The following is a 16,219-nucleotide window of genomic DNA, read 5'->3' as shown; positions in this document are numbered from 1 at the left end:
ATACGAGCTTTCGCTCTTGTGTATGGTCCATTGAACTCTTTCCCACAAAAAGAACAAAGAAAACAACATTTCCACCACCGCTAAAAGCTTTCCCTATTATTTTCACGTATGACCATAATGGTGATCGGTCTTCCTGTGCAATAGATGTAGCTGATCCAGATCCACAACTTGAACTTGTAGGTTGAGAGACTCCTTTTCTTTTGTTCGCCATACTACATTAAAAATAATAAAAAGATGCAAAAAACATATAATGAACATAAAATTGAAGGAATAAAACAATACACAATAGTTCAACATCTGAACATTATAAGTGCATAAGGAAGTATAACAACAAACACGGCCACGTTGTGGAAAACTGTTTTTGAATAACTCAAAGGAGAAATTAATCAATAGACACCTCATTGACTCACTCATCTAGAGAAAGTTCTAACATGCCCCAAGACTTTCTTGCAACAGCACATTCAATTGAAGATTCAAACTGGTTTCTTGATTCTAGATGACCCATTGCATCACCAATGATCTCATCTAATCAATAATGTTGGTTTTCCTCTTCTTGAAATTTCAGATTCTTGTTTCAAACGATCCAATGTCCTATGTTTGCCACACATGATACATAAGTTGTTTTCAGTTCATAGTGACAATAACGTTTTCTTTGAAGTTCACTCAAACTGTAATGTAACTAAGGATAGTTGCACAGGGAAGGAGTTAGGGCAGGGAACTACTGAAAACGTTGTCTAGAAACCAGAGAGGATACAAAATAAGGGTTAGGAACAAGAATAAATTGGCTACAGTTGGCGAACATGCAGCAATGCAACTGTGAATCAGTGGCTTCATGAAAAAATTGAATTTCCTGTTTCTAACTTTCTAGTAGTCAACTTTGGCATGAGTCTTAATATCAGCCGAATCTTAGCTCAAGAGAAACTTTATTTCCCTGAAAAAACACATAAACCCTTTCTTCATCCCCAAATCGGCAAATCCAAAAAAAAAAAAAAAACCCAAATGAAGAACATGAAACCCTAAGTTCTAATATCGAAAAGAAGAAAGAAGACACTTACCTGCTTGTCATCGGCTGATGCCGGACACGACCGGATGTCGTCGTGGTCACCAGCCATAGTTGCTGATGCTCTGCTGCAGAAATCATTGCCGGTGAAGTGGAGAGAACGATGTTGTTCGAGGTAAAGTTGGGTTTTTTTTTTGGTTCGGATCGGGTCTGACCCAGACCCGATCCAGCCCGTATCCAGCCGTGTCCCATATCTGGATCGGCGTGTCGGAGCGGGTACGTGGCACGTATCTGTGTCACATAGGTTATGGATGATTAAGTCCATATTATCTATAGATGTTCATTTGTGGTAACAACTGTAGATGTTCATTTGTTATTCTACAAATATAAAGATATGTGCAAGATGAAATTATCTTATTTGGAGCACAGTCGCAAATATTGTTCTCATGAGCTTCTGGTGAAGTTTCCAGAAGCATTTTTTAAATTTCATTCATATTTGGAAAATCTTGGAAAATAAAAATATTAACAAATATGAATGCCAATAGAAAGATGTGAAATTATGAGTTCTTTACTATTCTTATCTTACAAAACATTGACAAATATTGGTAAAAATTTCTAAATGGCAAAAGAATGAAAATAAAAAGGTCTAAATGGCAAAAGAATGAAAATAAAAATTTCACAATATTTATTTTCTGGTAATATGCTTAAATATCACAAACATTTGCTGATACTATCAGTCAGCTACAAAATGCCAAAAATTATTTGATATTTTTAAAATGATGATGTCCGTGGCTATGTTTTAAAACTCGGTTTTGTAATCCCAAAATCAGATATCTTGAATTCTAGAAACTACCAATTTTTTGGAATGAAAGAACGTGGTTCTAGCATTTTCTCTTAGGGGTTCAATCTTGAGATAGTTAAGACGTTTACTGTTTTGGTTTACTTGCAAGAGTATCTCTGTCTATGGTGGTTTCATGTGGACTACGTCCAGGTTTGGATATATCCTTGGGCTGGCCAATTGCTTAATATGTCCATTTTCCTTTTTCTGGACAACCGTGGAGCTTTATGACAAAACTATTTGCAACATTCATTGATTCTTGCAGTCAAGAAGTGCCTGCAACTCCAGGACAGCCTACTAAAGAGCCTATGTTCATCCCAGTTGCCCTTGGTCTGTTGGATTCTACTGGAAAGGATCTACCACTTACCACTTTATATCATGAAGGAATGCTGAGGCCTGTTGCAGATAAAGGCCCTGTGTTCACCACAGTGCTTCATGTAACTAAGGCAAGTTTTCCAGTCCAAGTGCGTTTTAGCTTTCACCTTCTAGAGATGAGTACTGCTGGGATATCGTCTGTATCAATAAGTAAACTGTGGTCTTTCAATTATTTTTGTCGAACCGCCCTATCTTTGCTTTCCTAATGTTATTCACATGAACTCATGCAGTGAGGCTTTCTTTTTCCTCCTATTCAACTGCTGATACACAATGCCGTTTTGTTGGGAAAAAAAAACCAAGTGTTTTAAGTAATTTGAATGCTGATTTCAATTTTAAGTTCTTATTATTGGGACTGAAGATATGATTCATGAATACTTTTCACCAAAAATGTGGGTGTCATTGCTAATTCTAACAGCCAGGAGACTTGATGTTTTTAAGATTTTGTGTTTTCTCACTGTCAGCCAATTCTCATGTCCTTAAGCAACCTGTTTGGAAATTGATCAGAAAGAAGAAGAATTTGTTTTTGTTGATATACCTGAGAGGCCGATTCCTTCCCTCTTGCGTGGCTTCAGTGCTCCTGTTCGTCTCGATTCTGATCTTACTGATGCAGACTTATCTTTCCTTCTTGCTCATGATTCTGATGAGTTCAATCGGTATGTGTTCATTCTTTCCTTTTAGTAGATCAATTTTTTTCGCTTTCATAACCTTCTGATTTTTCAAAGAATCAACTAATAAGGCAGGCTTAATATTATTCACTCAGGTGGGAAGCAGGTCAAACATTGGCAAGGAAATTAATGCTGACTATGGTCTCAGACTTTCAGCAGAACAAACCACTGAAACTAAATTCCAAATTTGTAGATGGAATAAGGAGCATCCTTTCTGACTCAAGTTTGGATAAGGTAAAACATTCAGTCCATTTTAGCATGAACAATGTTGTTAAAAATGGAGAATATTAACAGATTTTTCTTCTATTGATTGTAAGGAATTTATAACAAGGGCAATTTCTTTGCCTGGTGAGGGGGAAATCATGGACCTGATGGAAGTTGCTGATCCAGATGCTGTTCATGCTGTTCGACGTTTTATTATAAAACAACTAGCTTCTGAACTGAGAGGAGAACTCATAAGCAAGGTACACATGCTCTTTCTTCTACATCCATCTTTGATGCGGGTTTGAGATTTACTACTCAACCTGAAGTCCTGTATTTCTGACAGTCTTGTAAAAGCATCACCATCTATGTCATGTAGGCATGCAGTGCAGTCCGGATATAGGTATTGAAGCTTTACATCCCAAATTGGGCAGGGGTGTGGCACGGGTATATATAATAATAATAATAATAAAATTGTTTGTAAACAACAAAATTATCAAATAACAAATTTGAAATTGCAAATCAACAATTCAAGGAGGAAGAGAGTCTTTAAGTTTTGAGTTTATAGTTCATTCTTCATCGGTCAAAGGGATGTTCCACCAATATCTCGATTTTTTCAATGCTTTCATTGAAATCATCATGAAATAGCTGGATCAACTAAGCCCATGTTGGCAGTATATAAGTTACGTCCCCGTTTGAAATCAAATTCTTTTGGGTCCACATCCCAATATTAAGATGATGCACAACTGCATTTTGTTATAATATGAGAACTAAAAAGTTGAAAAATCGACCACAAAAATCTAACAAATGTAATACAAGTATGTAACACAAGAAAATGATCAAAGCAACAAAATTACAAAATAACATAAAGAAATATCAAATGAACAATAGGTGTATTCTTTTTCCTTTCTTGAAATAAGACAAAAATTAGAATGCACAAAAACTGAGTCCTCTTTACATTGGCTAGTGAGCTTATTCCTTTTAATGTTGTGTATATGAGAGTATGGGTTCTGATTTTTTTTGCAACATGATGATATAATTGATTGTGATAGTAACCTCATTGCAAGTTTTTAGAGCATGGACATATCTAGTCCATAGGATGCCCACCAATCAAAAGGGCTTAAGCCATCATCTTTTTCTTGCTACTACTGCATGCATGTTCATAACTAAATTCTCTCCTAAAGAAAACCTTGTATATTCACAAATAGTTTGTCTTTGGATATAAGAATTTGTAAAAAGTCTCTCCATACATGATATTTTGTTCCTAGATAATTCATTATCTAGATTTGGAGCGACACGTCAAAGAGCTCAGTCCATCCACTTTTTCTTAAAATATTAGGGATTTAAAGAATAAGCCATGCAGTGCAAGAGAGTACTATTTCTTATTCCATCTTTTAACTAATATTGTATGTATGCGATAAAAAAAACTTTAAATTATCAACTGCAATGTCTTTTTTATCGTGCTTAAAAACTAGATTGAATTTCCTCAATCACATTATCCAAGTTTTCATAAACTTTATGAAGCATAGGCTCATCTTTATCAACTTCCCTCAACATGTACCAAATTGGTGTTGTAAAATCCAAAAAATATGCAATTTTGTCCTACCATTTATCATGCACAATAATGTTTTTAATTGCTTGAGCCTTAACTTCATCTTCAGCAGGGCATAAGTTTCACTTTCTAATTCTATCAGCCACCTTATCAAATTAATGCTTCCTGCACTCTTTGAATTCTTTTCAACATGACGATTATAAAAGCAAACCATGTCTCTACAACTTTTAACAATTTCACATCAGAATAACCATAAAAAAGAGCAATGTGTGCTGGTGATTGATGGTGATATTTTGCATCTTTCTGTATCTTGAATTCATGAAAATAGCTCATATCCGGAGGATCTTCTTCTTGACATAAGTCACACGGATACACCTATTTGGCCCATGTATCCGTGTCAATACGGGGATACGGGTGCGGATACGGCATGGATACGTTTTGGATCGGGTCTGGATTAGACCCGATCCGAACAAAAAAAAAACAGTCACCAGCACACATTGCTCTTTTTTATGGTTATTCTGATGTGAAATTGTTAAAAGTTGTAGAGACATAGTTTGCTTTTATAATCGTCATGTTGAAAAGAATTCAAAGAGTGCAGGAAGCATTAATTGATAAGGTGGCTGATAGAATTAGAAAGTGAAACTTCTGCCCTGCTGAAGATGAAGTTAAGGCTCAAGCAATTAAAAACATTATTGTGCATGATAAATGGTAGGACAAAATTGCATATTTTATGGATTTTACATCGACAATTTGGTACATGTTGAGGGAAGTTGATAAAGATGAGCCTATGCTTCATAACCCTTTCTCTTTCGGGTTTTTTTTTTTTCTGTTTTTCTGATAAATGACTAGAATGATGATATTGATAAACAATGTTTTGTGATAAACAATGTTTTGTGTGTGATTTTAATAGTGAACTATTAATTTAATGTTTTTTTTTTCAATTTATAATTTTTTGATGATATTATATTTGCCGTATCCGAGAATTGTGAAAATTGCCGTGTCCGTACCCGTATCCTCGTATCGCACCCGTGTGACTTAGTTCTTGACTTGGACATTGCAAATGGCTTTCAGTGCTAAATTTAGAGTATGTGCAAGATCCAAAATATATGTGAAATATCACTTATCAAACTCCATCCAGCACTTTTGCATACAACCTCATTGTCTGCGATGACTGATGAGCTGTATTACGTTATCAGGACCAACATCTTTGGCATCATCTATGAAGAATCACTTCAAATATTCAATATTTTTATATTCTCCAGATGCATTAATTGCGTTACATTATTTTGGTTTATCACATGCAATGACAATAAAATTAATAAATGGATGTCTTTGAATGTCTGCTCACCCATCAAAAACAATTGATACATAAGTCGTGTTCCATTTAAACTTTTTCTTTCTACATGTTGCTCGACATCACTCTTCTCATCCTTAAGAAGTGATGTTCGGAGCCTTTCTAGACTCTGAGGCACATATCCTGATAGCTTGCTATGTTCTAGTGCAGCCACATACTTCTTCCAGTATGGATCTCTATCTACATTGAAAGAAATACATTTAGAAAAGAAAAACCTATCAGAATCAAAACATGTCTCTATAGTCTTTTTTTTCTTGTTAATAATCTTAGGAGGCATATAAGTATTTGTCACACTAGCATTTGTTTATTTGTTGTTTTGGATTGCATTAGCATGGTCTTGCAACTTGTTGAACTCTCTAGCTTTTTCTATAGAAATCTTATTCATGCTTAAATTCCAAAATGTGGCAACTTCAACAGATGTGCCTTTACTCTTGTATAAGATCCAACAAGTGAATTTTGTCAATGTGAACACACAAAATGTACATTTCCACTACTACTGCCTGCATCTTTTGTGGCCACTTTGATTTGTTTCTTTAGTAATAAATCCAACATGTGACATATTGCCTTGCCCAAACAGAAATAAGTAAATGATCTGTTTCCTGCAAATTGGTCCTGCATCTAGGTTGACCTGGAAACCACAAGTGCAGGGCATGAGGTGACAAACTTGTCTTCTTAATCAGCACCCAAACTCCATGAGCATGTATACGGGTATCCTTGGCATTTCCATAGCAAGCAATTCTTGAGGCCCTCAGCTACACCCTCTATGGTTCCACCATGGCTTTTAGTCTGAAAGGAATGACCAGTTCAGCCGAGAGGTTTCAATCCTGTCCTTATCTACAACCTGAAGAGTTCGAAAACACAAAAGAGCCAAGTCCTTCCATTTACTACTCTTGTACCACGCAGTTAAAACTTCTCCAGTATTGCACTAAACTAGGGTCAATGCCTAACATAGTAATGCCTGCATCCTTCTTTGAGGACCGTAGCTGATGTTTTGTAGGAATTCTCCCCTACAAATCCTCAGGGACCTCTACGACATATCTATCTTTTCTCCTAGTGACATCAGCAACTGAGCTATCTCCAGCCAATTTTATTGTTCCTTCAAATATCTCATTAGATTAGTTTTAATCTTAGCAACTGCGGCCCAAAACATCCTTGGAATGCGTCAAAACAGGTTATGTGTCTAGGAAGAAATAACTGATCAACAAGCATTTCAGTGTAGTTGACATCAAGTCTTCTTGGATGTTGCTAAATAAAGCACAGGATTGATCCATCATTTGGTAACCTCACATAGTGTTACGATCCGTGTATGGATCGTAATACATGGGGTTTGAGCATCAGTATTTGTGTTCCTTAGTTGTGTTCTTTAAGTTTTATGTTAGATTGGTCCAATACGGATCTGTTTTCAGTAGGTGTCGGTCCGATCCAGACCCGTAGTTGTTTTGTACTTAAGCTTGAGATTTGCCCTAATTAATCAGTTTTGAAGTTGATTTTCTTTTCTCTCGTTCTCTCCTCTCTTCTTCTTTCTCCTTCACGCCACTTGTTAGGCGCCGACTAACAAATGGTATCAGAGTTGCATATGGCTGCATCGTCGCCGCTGACGTCCAATGATCATGACACACCGTCTTTCAATAACGCCGCCTTCGCCGCGGTAGAAGCGCACCGTGCCTGGATGGAGGAGACGATCATCGAGATTAATCGCCGACTGCAAAACATGGAACGCTCTCAGGTCGAGGCCGAGAATCGCCTGCATGCTGCGATCACGGCGGGCTTTCGGGACTTGCTTCAAAAGCCCGCCCCGCATCCCTCAATTCTGGTGTCCGTCGCCCTAGGCAGTCCTCCGTCGGGAGATCAATCGACCAGCAGCCGCTCGCCTGCGCACTCGGCCCCTGGTATGTGTTAGAAAATAAGATATGTTAGCATATCATAGCTAGACTTAGATGTTAGCATATCATAGCTAGGCTTAGCTAGGTTAGGTTTTATTTTTCTGTTTTATTTTTCATGTATTTTATTCTTTTATTTTTATTCTTTTTAACCTAATGTTCTAGCCGTTGGGAGTTCCAATGGCTCTTTTATGAGCTGTTGGAACCTCCAACGGCTAGAACAGCCTCCTCTAACTCCTTCTCTTGTCTCTTCCTTCTTGTATAAATAGTAGAGCTGCCCCTTGTACTAGATAAGCTGTTTTTTACAGCCTTCATATAGTTTATTGAATGAGTATTACTCTTCTCCACTTGGCCTTAGTGCCTTTTTAGTATTATATACATCTTTTGTGACTGTTATAGTCACTTTTCACAGTATGTTCCGTCCGCCCAGCGCCGTCGACGTGGTTCAGGAGCTGCCGGCCCCACCGCTCAGCGCCGTGCCTCTTTTTCCATCACCACCTAGCTGATCTGGCGTTGCCTTTGGCTCCTTCGGCACGCCCCTACCCTCCCCTAGTTACACCACTCCTCCGTCCTGTCGGTATGAATGCAGGGGCAAATCCAGGGTGGGGCAGCATAGGACCGGATTGTCCTGCGAGATTTTTCCCTAATTCCACTGGCCCTTACAAATCTATCTGCACTTATGGGGGAACCGATTCGACGCGCTTCAAACCCGCTAAGATTGACTTCCCTCGATTCAATGGAGAAGATCGACATAGTTGGACATTCAAGGCAGAGCAATTCTTTGAGTGCCATGGGATTTTGGAAACAATAAAGGTGGCTCACGGTGCCATGAATTTCGAAGGGGTGGCCATTCGTTGGTACCGTTGGCTAGTGGCGCAACACGGACGCGCAGATTGGAGGTCCTTAATCGTAGCCATGGCACAGCGCTTTGGCCCTTCGGCTTATATTGACTATAACATTGAGCTATCCAAAATCCGGCAAAAGGGGACACTGGTCGAGTACCAAGAGAGCTTCGAAGAACTCAGCAACATGGTTCGTGGCTGGCCCACAGACGCTTTGATTGGCACCTTTGTTGGGGTACTCAAGGAGGAGATCCGTATTGAGATGCAGAGCATGCGACCCCTCAACTTGCATGATTGTTTTGCGATAGCTCGGATGGTGGAAGAGAAGCATCGTCGATATCAGGTCCTCGGGCGGGGGCCGAACATGGTTCATCCTCAAGGGGTAGCCGCCACGAGCTCGGAAGTGCCACCAGCCAGGGCTAACATGGGCAAACCAGCGAGCCACCCTATTGTTCGCCATCTTACTCCATAACAGATATGTGAAAAACGACGTCAAAATATTTGCTTTCATTGTGATCAACCATGGACGTCGGTCCATGCCTGTAGGCGACTCCACATGTACCTAGTGGAGGAAGAAGGGGACGATACCCCTGAGGAAACAAGCGGCGAGCTAGGGCAAGGTGATGAAGAGCTCGCCCATTCGCCCGAAATATTCCTCCATGCTCTATCAGGACACGATGTACCGCAGTTGATGACTTGATGCACGTTGAGGGTCGGCTTCGAGGTCGAAAGGTCAGTGTACTAGTGGATACGGGTTCCACACATAACTTTATTCGTGAGAAATCCGTTAGAGCCCTGGGATGTACAATAGACCACCAACCGGCGTTTGATGTAGTCGTGGGAGACGGAAGCACCCTAAAATGTCAAGGGCGGTAAACCAACGAGAAGCTAGAGATCCAGGGTCATGGGTTTTCAGTGCAGTTGTATACACTAGCCATGGCCGGGGCAGACCTTGTCTTGGGGATTCATTGGTTGAAAGGGCCGAGCGAGGTATTGTGGGACTTCGTTAACATGAAAATGCACTTTACACAACCGGATGGCAGGCGCCTAACCCTGTCTTTTACTCCAAGACAACCAGTCCAGGAGACCGCTGTATCCAAGATGTTGCAAGGGGCAGCCGCTTCGTATGTGCTATTCATGACCAGCACCGTGACAGAAGAGAGGCCGGCCACCACCCTCACGAGCGCACGACTACCTGCCCTACTAGACAAATTTTCAGACGTGTTTGATGTTCCTCATGGATTACCTCCTCCACGGGCCTATGACCACCACATAGAACTTCAATCGGGAGCCGAAGCCGTGAAGAGGAGACCATACAGGTATAACCTGACCCAACGTGATGCCCTAACTCGACTGCTGCAGGAAATGCTAGAGCAGGGAATTATTCAGCCAAGTCACAGCCCGTTTGAATCTCCGCCCTCATTGTTCGCAAGAAGGATGGCAACTGGCGGTTTTGTGTGGATTACCGTGCCTTGAATACTATCACTGTGAAGGATCGCTACCCCATCCCTATCGTGGAAGATCTCCTAGATGCACTCAAGGGTGCATCCCTATTTTCCAAGTTGGATATTCACGCAGGATATCATCAGATACGGATTGCGCTGCAGGACGTTCCTAAGACAGCCTTTTTAACACCGAATGGGCATTACGAGTTCCGTGTTATGCCGTTCGGTCTCACTAACGCCCCGACGACATTCCAGTCGCTCATGAACGATATTTTTCGGCTGCACCCACAGGTTCGTATTGGTCTTCTTTGATGACATCCTTGTCTTGAGTGCAGATGAAGGGACACATTTAGATCATCTGCAGGTGGTGTTATCTACACTAAGGCATCACTTCCTTCATGCCGAGCTATCCAAGTGCTCATTCGTAACAAGCCAAGTCAGATATGTTGGCCATGTGATCGGCAAGGGCAGTGTGAAAATGGAAGGGGATAAAGTGTTGGCCGTGCGTAATTAGGCCACTCTGCAGTCGGAGTTACGTGGTTTTCTGGGTTTGGCAGGATACTACAGCAAGTTCGTGCGAAATTTTGGGAGTATGGCCGCACCATTGACACATCTGACAAAAAGGGACCAGTTTCGATGGACCGACCAGGTTGAGGAAGTGTTTGCCAAACTCAAAAATGTCATCACGTTCCAGTCTTACGCATGCCCGTTTTCACCATGTAGTTCGAGGTAGAAATGGACGCCTTAGACGTAGGGGTAGGAGCTGTTTTGAGCCAAGGCAAGCACCTTGTGGCGTTCTTCAGTTACGCAATGGGGCCTACCTTTTGCAGTAAATCTGCCTACGAGCGCGAGCTCATCGCTATGGTGCTGGCTGTTATTAGATGGCATCATTACTTACTGGGAGAAGTTTGTGGTGATCATAGACCACCATAGCCAGCGATATTGTCTCCAACAGAAAACCTTGGTACCCGCCGTGCAGCGTTGGGTGATGAAGTTGCTCAGTTTCGATTTCGAGATTCGACATCGTAGTGGGAAAGAAAATCCAGCAACAGATGGACTATCTCGACAAGTGCAGGAAGGGCAAGGCTTTTGGACATTCTTAGTCATTCATTGTGACATATGGGTGGATATTCAGCAAGTTCACCGATCGGCCGCATCTGTGCAGCGCATACGAACTGAGCTAACACAAGATTCTACGAGACGATATGGTTATGAATGGCAGCCCCCCTTACCTCTACTTCCGCAATAGAATATTTATTCCAGCCGAAACAGACTTGTCAGACATTTTGATCTCACATTTTCATGATTCGAAAGGTGCAGGTCATGAAGGCGTAGAGGGGACTTACAAACGGTTGAGGGCGGGAGTATGTGTGGCAGTGTGAGGTATGTCAACGCCACAAGTATGAGACGACGTGTCCAGCGGGCTTATTGCAGCCCCTTCCCATTCCCGAGCAGATTTGGGAGGACATATCCATGGATTTTATCGAAGGCTTACCCAGCTCCCATGGTAAGTCCGTCCTATTGGTGGTGGTGGACAAACTTTCTAAGTATGCCCATTTCATAGCTCTCGCACACCCTTTTTCAGCCAAAACAGTAGCGCAGACTTTTCAAAAACAAGTGGGCAAACTACATGGGATGTCACGTTCCATTGTGAGTGACCGTGACTCGATGTTCCTTAGTGCTTTTTTGGCAAGAGTATTTCAGACTATAGGGCACTCAACTTAAGATGAGTACGGCATATCACCCACAAACAGATGGACAGACAAAGGTTGTAAACTGGAGCCTGGAGACTTATTTGAGGTGTTTTGTTGGGGAGCGTCCCAAAACATGGGTTAACTTCTTATCTTGGGCGGAGTTTGCTTATAATACAAGTTGACATACTTCCACTAACATCACCCCCTTTGAGGCCGTTTATGGGCAACCCCCTCCCACGATTCGCAGGTATCAGCCGGGTACGACACGGGAGGAGTCACTAGATGGGTAGCTGCGGTGCCGCGATGTGATCCTTAAGGATCTTAAGGAACACCTTGCAGCAGCAAGAAATCGTATGGTAATCCAATACAACCGGCGCCATCGAGACCTTCAGTTCCAGGAAGGAGAATGGGTATTCCTAAGGCGGCCACCCCAACGGTTAGTAGGGATGCGAGAGGCCGGTAAAAGTAAATTGCTTTCGAGGTATGTTGGCCCCTATAAAATTCTGAAAAAGGTAGGCCCCCTTGCCTACGAACTGCGGTTACCATTGGGCAGCACCATACACCCGGTCTTTCATGTGTCTAAGCTAAAAGTGTGCCTCAAGCCACCGACAAAAGGAGAAGTCTCTGCAGTACCAGCCCTGGTGATCCCCACTGGCATGCATCCCTTACACCGAGTAGGGGTATGTCGCCTCAAAGTAGACGGAAGGTGAAAGTCGCAGTGGCTTATTGAATGGCTCACCGAGGAGGAGTTACCAGCTACATGGGAAGATCTAGAGGATCTACAACAGCGATTCCCATCCTTCACACCTTGAGGACAAGGTGTTTTTGGAAGGGGGGAGTATTTGTTACGATCCATGTATGGATTGTAATACGTGGGGGTTGAGCATCAGTATTTGTGTTCCTTAGTTGTGTCTTTAAGTTTTATGTTAGATTGGTCCAATACGGATCTGTTTTCAGTAGGTGTCGGTGTTAGATTGGTCCAATACGGATCTGTTTTCAGTAGGTGTCGGTCCGGTCCAGACCCGTAGTTGTTTTGTACTTAAGCTTGAGATATTAATCAGTCTTGAAGTTGATTTTCTTTTCTCTTGTTCTCTCCTCTCTTCTTCTTTCTCCTTCACGCCGCTTGTTAGGCACCGGCTAACACATAGCCGTAAGAAAGCCCTGAACCTGCCTTTTTGCACCATCTTTATAAAGAATAGCTCTATTAGTGTTTACTCCACTAGCCTCACTATTGGTAAAGAGACTAGCAAGCCTCCAACCTTAGACAATAATTCTCGGAACTCAAGAACAAAATCAAAATCACCATGTTTTAAATATGTGATTGCAGCTTGGTGCTCTAAAATCCATTTAGCATCACAAAGAGGTCGTGCAAGCCAAATTCTTAAGTAATTTATTCCCAAAAGAAGTAACACAGCAACCTAACTGTGCAAAAGAGTGTCCCTGAGGATCTCTCACTGTTCTCAAAAAATATTAACATTCTCTCGAGCATAGGCATCCAGTGTTATGTATGACATCTAAGATATATCTAAGAACCCTGAACATGTAAGAAACTCAGATGTTGCACATTGATGACAATGCTTGTCTTAGATAAAAGGACAGCCACCAAAAGTAGAGAGAACATTTTGGCCACTCACAGCTGCACTTTCCAACTCAATCAAAGACTTATGGCCTTAACTTGTGTTCTTACTGACTATGTCAAGATTATCGGATATGTTAACTTTACTTGGACCTGAGGATCTAGACAACGTGATTTGCTTGTAAACCCTTCTGGTCAACAAAAAGAGTTTGGTGGGTATCCCAAAATTCTATATCTGGAATCAAAATATGAGATAAAGGATTCCTTGTGTTATCCCGCAGCACCTTTTTAATTTCATGAATGAGCATCTTAGAAGGTTTAATAAGTTTAGCTTACCTAAACTCAGCATGGATCGATCAAAGAATGGGATGCCTTTCACTATCCTCAAACTTTCCAAGCATAATTTTTTTGTCAGAGACATTAGCTACACAAACTCCTAAAATTATCATATCATCTTTACCATCTCCAGTTGTCTTATCACTTCTAATTACTGACATTAAATTACTGGCATCCACATTGGTGGGCAGTATCACACCCTCACCTCTTGTTACAATATTCCCAAGCATCATGGTTCCTCAATACAATATATCAGTCTTATGGAAAGACCAACCGGTAGCTGATACAAGAATGGAATGATTCATTGTCACTCATTTCGTTGACTCCATGAATATGGGTGATAAACCATGAGTGCTCCTCTGGATTGAAGCAAAATCTGTCCTTGCACTCTCGAACCTTTGCTGGGGACCCACCATCTGTCTGCATGATGTTCCCACTTGCTGCGTGGTCTTTATGAATAGTTGTCTTCAAAAATCCACTATGGTTGTTGCCTTGTCCATTGAAGTCGGGGAAGGTAGTGTACCTCTGCATGTTGTCCGACTGCATTGCCAAACCCCTCATCATCGTGACACCCTCAAGCTGTTACTATGGTTGTCTTCCCGATTGCAACGAGCATTCTTCGTGCCAATGTTCTTGCACCTGCTTGACATGCTGCAGTATCTGTTGAAGTCGAGGAAGGAAGTGTACCTCTGCATGTTGTCCGATTGCATTGCCAAACCCCTCATTATTGTGACACCCTCAAGCTGTTACCACGGAGGTTTTCCCGATTGCAACGAGCATTCTTCGTGGCAATGTTCTTGCACCTGATTGGCATGCTGCAGTACGAGTTTCCTTTTTTCTTTGATTTTCTGAAGTCAATAGAGGGACTTCTACTCACCAGAAACCACAAACGATTTTTCAGCAAAGAATCATAAATTGAATCAAGGTGAACAGCTGCTTTTCCTGCTTGCCCTCGACCCATTTGAAGATAGAGAAGTGGGCCCCTTTCTGAGAGAGGAGCTCGCTCTAGTGAGGCTCCTCGAGGGGGCCACTGATGCAAGAGGCGCTCATTCCTGCCATCCTCCAGAAGGGTACTATAGTATTTCTTCTTGCCAATGCCATGTTTGTAGATCTAGGGTTCAAACTCATTTTTTGTGCAAGGGAAGTCTCTCTCTTCTAATCTTTAGACGCAGAGGCCAAACCATTGACTACTAGAAGGCAGTTGTCTCTCCTACGATCTTATCATCAACGAACAAGTAAGAGCTCCATTTTTTAGCCAAAGCTTTAGTGGAACTTGGATGCCTAGCCTGATCAGCAGGCATCAATGAAGAAACATCCAAGTTGGAAGTAATGTGGCCATGTTTGAGGTCTTGGCAGCAACATTCTTGACATTGAAGCCAACATCGTTTCTAGGTAGGGCCTCCCGAAGAGCTTCATGGTGCATCTCAACAACCTAACTTCAATGGTCAATCCAGTGGTCCAAAGGTGATGACCATGCCAAGCTTTAGGTTGCCTTTCTCAACATGACTGACAGTAATGCTCCTTTCAGAGGTGGTGATGCAAAGCTCCTTTTGATGCCTGCAGCTGAACTAGGGCTGCACGGTGATTTTGCTTAGCATTTCCTTGGAGCAATCTCTTCATCTCCTGTTGCTCCACCAGCATGTCTGCAGGTTCTGTTCAATGTTTATCATGCTCTGATTAGTCCAGTTGCTATCATAAAGATTGTGGTTTTTATGTGAAAATAACATAGGAAAGATTTAGAAGAACTGAGACATGATATTTAGGTACACAATAAAACAATAGTCCTATTTCAAGTAATTGTAGTTTCTTAAGACATCAAATACAATTATAGTCAAGAATGCATATGTGAACTGGATGGATTTTTCACAGGAGATGACTAAAGATAAAACTGGATAAACTAAACTGGTTCCTAATACTTCCAATTGCTGGCTGTTGAACGAGAGGCATCCCCAACTTTATTAATGCAAAGTTTTGTATTGTGGTAAGCGACCTAAACTGGTTTGTAAAAACATGAAGAATAAGACTAATTTTAACGTTTAAACTTAAAATGCTTCTCAACTACTTAAGAATTAAGAGCCATATGAAAATGTTATTCCTCCACAACCCCCCCTCCCCCAACACACACCCCCACCCCCACCCCCCCCCCCCCCCCCCCCCCCCCCCCAAACTGTCAAGCATTGCAGGAAAGAACATAAACAGATCAGTCTTGGATCCTTGATGTACATTGAGTAGTCTGTTCAAATTTGATCTGGTACAGCTAAAAATTGCCAATGTCCCTTTATCTAATTCATTTGCACCCCCTGATCACAGGTCAAAAAAGTTATTTTAGTTAATGGCGACCGATGGGTATTTGGGTCTACCAATGGTCTTCAGCAATTTCTTCGTCTCTTCCTCTTTTTTTTCTGAGAACTTATCTAAGGATCAGGAAACTCTTCCTGAATTGCTTTCTGGTTTCCTTTCT

At 41.6% G+C, this 16,219-nt stretch overlaps 2 protein-coding genes across 3 annotated transcripts in view; both read left to right on the top strand.

Annotated features, from left to right (window-relative positions):
- Window positions 1–16,219, top strand: part of LOC116265540 (puromycin-sensitive aminopeptidase) — a 50,382-nt gene that overhangs the window by 29,193 nt on the left and 4,970 nt on the right. Inside the window, 4 exon segments of the mRNA XM_050080867.1 lie at window positions 2,104–2,284; window positions 2,718–2,866; window positions 2,974–3,112; window positions 3,196–3,342. Coding sequence (XP_049936824.1) covers window positions 2,104–2,284; window positions 2,718–2,866; window positions 2,974–3,112; window positions 3,196–3,342 — 616 coding nt within the window.
- On the top strand, window positions 5,646–15,856 carry LOC116265541 (uncharacterized). 2 transcript variants are annotated; one of them, XR_004175091.2, is made up of 3 exons: window positions 5,646–7,874; window positions 8,278–15,222; window positions 15,322–15,856. XR_004175091.2 is itself a non-coding variant. In XM_031646222.2 (2 exons), the coding sequence occupies exons 1-2, from the start codon at window positions 7,544–7,546 to the stop codon at window positions 9,177–9,179; spliced, it is 1,233 nt and encodes a 410-aa protein (XP_031502082.1). In that variant the 5' UTR covers window positions 5,646–7,543; the 3' UTR covers window positions 9,180–15,856. The 2 variants fall into 2 exon arrangements, 1 of the variants encoding a protein (XP_031502082.1); XM_031646222.2 differs by having other exon boundaries at window positions 8,278–15,856.

Source organism: Nymphaea colorata, chromosome 12 (genome assembly GCF_008831285.2).
Source record: "Nymphaea colorata isolate Beijing-Zhang1983 chromosome 12, ASM883128v2, whole genome shotgun sequence".
NCBI lineage: Eukaryota > Viridiplantae > Streptophyta > Magnoliopsida > Nymphaeales > Nymphaeaceae > Nymphaea > Nymphaea colorata.
This window is presented reverse-complemented; position numbering and strand designations above follow the sequence as displayed.

What these genes read in the sequence shown, in the direction of transcription:
- LOC116265541 (XM_031646222.2), top strand. Translation starts at nt 7,544, where the DNA reads ATGGTATCAGAGTTGCATATGGCTGCATCGTCGCCGCTGACGTCCAAT. An exon ending in GCCTGCGCACTCGGCCCCTG is followed by an intron (nt 7,875 to 8,277) that starts GTATGTGTTAGA and finishes CACTTTTCACAG; the next exon opens with TATGTTCCGTCCGCCCAGCG.